Source organism: Salmo trutta, chromosome 38 (assembly GCF_901001165.1).
Source record: "Salmo trutta chromosome 38, fSalTru1.1, whole genome shotgun sequence".
In the NCBI taxonomy this organism is placed as follows: domain Eukaryota; kingdom Metazoa; phylum Chordata; class Actinopteri; order Salmoniformes; family Salmonidae; genus Salmo; species Salmo trutta.
Genome location: NC_042994.1, coordinates 34,142,501 through 34,148,500, shown reverse-complemented (window position 1 = coordinate 34,148,500; position 6,000 = coordinate 34,142,501). Strand labels below are relative to the sequence as shown.

General features: G+C 44.0%; 1 protein-coding gene across 1 annotated transcript; it reads left to right on the top strand.

Annotated features, from left to right (window-relative positions):
- Positions 1 to 3,727: 3,727 nt before the first annotated feature.
- Positions 3,728 to 4,938, top strand: LOC115178112 (gastrula zinc finger protein XlCGF17.1-like; the record flags this gene model as incomplete). The annotated part of the gene is made up of 1 exon (XM_029739141.1): positions 3,728 to 4,938. A coding segment is annotated over one exon (741 nt), but the record flags the coding sequence as incomplete, so codon positions are not given.
- Positions 4,939 to 6,000: the final 1,062 nt, after the last annotated feature.

Here is a 6,000-nt window from a genome sequence, read left to right as displayed (position 1 = left end):
CAGGACTCTACACACTGACAGGACTCTACACTCTGACAGGACTCTGACAGGACTCTACACACTGACAGGACTCTACACACTGACAGGACTCTACATTCTGACAGGACTCTACACACTGACAGGACTCTACACTCTGACAGGACTCTACACACTGACAGGACTCTACACTCTGACAGGACTCTGACAGGACTCTACACACTGACAGGACTCTACACACTGACAGGACTCTACACTCTGACAGGACTCTACACTCTGACAGGACTCTACACTCTGACAGGACTCTACACTCTGACAGGACTCTACACTCTGACAGGACTCTGACAGGACTCTACACTCTGACAGGATATATACACCTTCCCCCTATACATATCTTCTGACTGACTTAATGTCTTCTTATATCTGTTGGGTTTTTGGTCTACCTTATTATTTTCTAGTATTATATTGTTATTGATTATTACATTGTTGTTGACGTATTGCATTGTTATTGATTATTGATTATTATTGATTATTACATTGTTGGGTTTAGAGCTGAGAGAGTCATTTCACTGTACTTGAACACGTGACATGACTTGAAACTAACGCCGATGGAAAAGCCAAATAGAATTTTACTGATTTTGTTTTTAAAAAAAGTATAAAGCAGTTGATTTGCTACGATGACACAAACATTATATTAAGCGGGACATTCAAATAAGCCTTACAATTGGGGCGGCAGGTAGCCTAGTGGTTAGAGTGTAGAGGCGGCAGGTAACCTAGTGGTTAGAGTGTAGAGGCGGCAGGTATCCTAGTGGTTAGAGTGGAGGGGCGGCAGGTAGCCTAGTGGTTAGAGTGTAGAGGCGGCAGGTAACCTAGTGGTTAGAGTGTAGAGGCGGCAGGTATCCTAGTGGTTAGAGTGGAGGGGCGGCAGGTAGCCTAGTGGTTAGAGTGGAGGGGAGGCAGGTATCCTAGTGGTTAGAGTGGAGGGGCGGCAGGTAGCCTAGTGGTTAGAGTGGAGGGGCGGCAGGTAGCCTAGTGGTTAGAGTGGAGGGGCGGCAGGTAGCCTAGTGGTTAGAATGGAGGGGCGGCAGGTAGCCTAGTGGTTAGAGTGGAGGGGCGGCAGGTAGCCTAGTGGTTAGAGTGGAGGGGCGGCAGGTAGCCTAGTGGTTAGAGTGGAGGGGCGGCAGGTAGCCTAGTGGTTAGAGTGGAGGGGCGGCAGGTAGCCTAGTGGTTAGAGTGGAGGGGAGGCAGGTATCCTAGTGGTTAGAGTGTAGAGGCGGCAGGTAGCCTAGTGGTTAGAGTGTAGAGGCGGCAGGTAGCCTAGTGGTTAGAGTGTAGAGGCGGCAGGTAGCCTAGTGGTTAGAGTGTAGAGGCGGCAGGTAGCCTAGTGGTTAGAGTGTAGAGGCGGCAGGTAGCCTAGTGGTTAGAGTGTAGAGGAGGCAGGTAGACTAGTGGTTAGAGTGTAGGGACGGCAGGTTGCCTAGTGGTTAGAGTGGAGGGGCTGCAGGTTGCCTAGTGGTTAGAGTGTAGGGGCGGCAGGTTGCCTAGTGGTTAGAGTGTAGGGGCGGCAGGTAGCCTAGTGGTTAGAAACAAACGAGCCTTACAATTATAATCCAAAAGTAATGTGAAATGCACTCATATGCAACCTGTAAATGGAGGCTTTATTTGCTGTCAGCCTATGAGAACTCCCCTGAGTTTTCACCCACGGTGGTTAATTAGTGAATAGACACAGAGCTTAATGTGAGTTTCCTTGAGTAGCACTCCTGATCTTGCGCTGTAATATTCAGAATACATTGTGAATTAGTAAATAATGCAGATATAAACTCCTACATATAAAATAAACGTCCTCTCACTGTCAACTGCGTTTATTTTCAGCAAACTTAACATGTGTAAATATTTGTATGAACATAACAAGATTCAACAACTGAGACATAAACTGAACAAGTTCCACAGACATGTGACTAACAGAAATGGAATAATGTGTCCCTGAATAAGGGGGGATCAAAAGTAACAGTCAGTATCTGGTGTGGCCACCAGCTGCATTAAGTACTGCAGTGCATCTCCTCCTCATGGACTGCACCCGATTTGCCAGTTCTTCCACCAAGGCACCTGCAAGTTCCCTGACATTTCTGGGGGGAATGGCCCTAGTCCTCACCCTCCGATCCAACAGGTCCCAGACGTGCTCAATGGGATTGAGATCCGGGCTCTTCGCTGGCCATGGCAGAACACTGACATTCCTGTCTTGCAGGAAATCACGCACAAAACGAGCAGTATTGCTGGTGGCATTGTCATGCTGGAGGGTCATGTCAGGATGAGCCTGCAGGAAGGGTACCACATGAGGGAGGAGGATGTCTTCCCTTTAACGCACAGCGTTGAGATTGCCTGCAATGACAACAAGCTCAGTCCGATGATGCTGTGACACACCGCCCCAGACCATGACGGACCCTCCACCTCCAAATCGATCCCGCTCCAGAGTACAGGCCTCGGTGTAACGCTCATTCCTTCGACGATAAACGCGAATCCGACCATCACCCCTGGTGAGACAAGACTACGACTCGTCAGTGAAGAGCACTTTTTGCCAGTCCTGTCTGGTCCAGCGAGGGTGGGTTTGTGCCCATAGGCGACGCTGTTGCCGGTGATGCCTTGTGAGGACCTGCCTTACAACAGGCCTACAAGCTCTCAGTCCAGCCTCTCTCAGCCTATTGCGGACAGTCTGAGCACTGATGGAGGGATTGTGCATTCCTGGTGTAACTCGGGCAGTTGTTGTTGCCATCCTGTACCTGTCCCGCAGGTGTGATGTTCGGATGTACCGATCCTGTGCAGGTGTTGTTACACGTGGTCTGCCACTGCGAAGACGATCAGCTGTTCGTCCTGTCTCCCTGTAGTCTCTCACAGTACGGACATTGCCATTTATTGCCCTGGCCACATCTGCAGTCCTCTTGCCTCCTTGCAACATGCCTAAGGCATGTTCACGCAGATGAGCAGGGACCCTGGGCATCTTTCTTTTGGTGTTTTTCAGAGTCAGTAGAAAGGCCTCTTTTAGTGTCCTAAGTTTTCATAACTGTGACCTTAATTGCCTACCGTCTGTAAGCTGTTAGTGTCTTACCGACCATTCCACAGGTGCATGTTCATTAATTGTTTGTGGTTCATTGAACAAGCATGGGAAACAGTGTTTAAACCCTGTACAATGAAGATCTGTGAAGTTTTGGGGGATTTTTACGAATTATCTTTGAAAGACAGGGTCCTGAAAAATGGAGTTCACTATCAAATCAAAGTTTATTTGTCACGTGCGCCAAATACAACAGGCGTGTAGACCTTACAGTGAAATGCTTTACTACATCCGTAACTAACGGTTTCCTCATTAGCATGGAGGAGTTTCTAACCGAATTGCGTGTGCATCGCTTTCGTGCAGCTATTTTAGCAAACACAGACCGAGTCGTCTGGAACACTGCTTAGGATTTCAACAACTTTAATAACTTATTTCTAGTTACCACTAACTACAATCATCAACTTTACCACTAAGTGGATTTTTTTTTTTTAACAAAATATAGCTATTATTTCTCACTCGACTGTCATATTAAGACAATTGTCAAATAAGTTTGTAAAAGCATTTAAACATTTAATTTCAGACGTCAATTGTTGTACAACTTCCTGCTCTGGGCATCAACTTTTACCTCAAATAAACAATGGATTTCTGCTGTTGTGGGCTTTTAACCATCTGTCTGACTTTGTTGTTCACACAGGAGAGAGACGGGACTATAGTGGATCCTCTGGGGAGCCTCAACAACATCATGACGCTGAAGAGGCAGAGAAGAGTCTCTCCAGAGCAGAAAACCTCAAGAAACCCCAGCAGAGACCCACAGGGAAGACACCTCACCGCTGCTCTGACTGTGGGAAGAGTTACTCAAGATCAGATTCACTAAAAGTACACCTGAGAATTCACACAGGAGAGAAACCTTACCACTGCTCTGACTGTGGGAAGAGATTTACCTCTTCGGCAGATCTTAAAAGACATGAGAGAATCCACACAGGAGAAAAACCTTATAGCTGTAATCAATGTGGGAAGAGTTTCACAACATCTAGCCAGTTGACTATACACCAGAGAACACACACAGGAGAGAAACCTTACCACTGCTCTGACTGCGGAAAGAGTTTTCTTAAGTCAGGACATTTAAAATCACACCAGAGAACACACACTGTAGAGAAACCTTACAGCTGTAATCAATGTTTGAAGAGTTTTACTCACTCAAGCTGTCTGATAGTGCACCAGAGAACACACACAGGAGAGAAACCTTATAGCTGTGCTCAATGTGGGAAGAGTTTTGTTACTTCTAGCCGTCTGACTATACACCGGAGAACACACACGGGAGAGAAACCTTACAGCTGTGCTCAATGTGGGAAGAGTTTTACTACATCTAGCAGTCTGATTATACACCAGCGGACACACAGGAGTGAAATCAGTGTGGCAAGAGATACTCTGGTAAAAGATCTCTGATTAAACAATCAGAAAATACGGCCTCGCGAGTGGCGCAGTGGTCTAATGCACTGCATTGTAGTCCTAGCTGTGCCACTAGAGATCCCGGTTCGAGGCTCTGGATTGGTGGTATAGATTCCCAGTGAGGAATGGGGTTTAGTCAGTTAGGGAACCTAATTGTGGAAAGACATTTTCTAGGACACAGGGCTTAAAATAAGACAATATAAATGCTGTTTTCTGACAATTTTTTTGACTGAGAATGTTGTTGATGCCTGAAAACACCTGAGAGGGGAACACACAGGAGAAAAGCCTTTCCTATGTTCCACTATGAGAATGTTGTTGATGCCATGTGAAATCATGTTTGTATAAAAATAATAACTGAAATAAAATAGGCTGTTTTCCTCTCAAGAAATGGTCCATGTTTAAAATCAGATTTAACATTTTAAAATGTGTATTTTTATTTTGATTATCGATTTGATTGAATACAAGTATGACCCCCCCCCCCCTCGGATGTTCATGATATGACTTGGAAAGTTGTAGATTTTATTAAATTGATTTTTTTTTAATTTGTATTTCTTGATTCTAACCTTAACAAAAAATAATAGTCAATTTTAGTTGTTTTGTTTCATTGAATTAATTTGTGTACTAGTCTTCAAACTAGAAAATGTGATGACGTCTCTGATAACAGTTGTTGACATGAAGAACATTCACTTGCTATGTTCCCAGGTGTATTATATATATTATATATTATATTATTATTATATATTATTATTCATGTCAGAGAAAGAAAACACAGATGCTGATTGTAAATTTTTTTTTTTTTTAAATGATTTAATGCAACATTTTTATCTGAATAAAAATCAAATGTGGAACGCTAATAGTAGACGTTCATTACAGTGCATTATGGGGTTGCTGGGTTTATTATGGATCCCCGTTAGTTCCTGCCAAGGCAGCAGCTACTCTTCCTGGGGTTTATTATGGATCCCCGTTAGTTCCTGCCAAGGCAGCAGCTACTCTTCCTGGGGTTTATTATGGATCCCCATTAGTTCCTGCCAAGGCAGCAGCTACTCTTCCTGGGGTCCAAACATATTGAAGCACTTACATTACATATAAAACAAAAGCTAAAACAGTACAACATTATTACACCACTACATATCTACAATACATAATGTATAATACCACCATACAACAATATTACAATGTAAGTGTGTGTATAGTGCATGTGCATGTGTCTGTACCTGTGTGTGTATCTCTTCACAGTCCCCACTGTTCCATTAGGTGTATTTGTATCTGTTTTTAAAATGTGATTCTACTTGTATAAATTACCTGATGTGAAATAGAGTGTAGTCATGGCTCTATGTGCATTTGTACTTCCTGTTTCAGGAAGTGGAAGTGATGTCACTGAGTACTGCCCCCAGTGCATTCGGGAAAGTATTCCTTTGACTTTACATTACAGCATTATTCTAAAATCGTTTCAATTGTTTTTTTTCACTCATCAACCTACACACAATACCCCATAATGACATCACAATACCCCATAATGACATCACAAT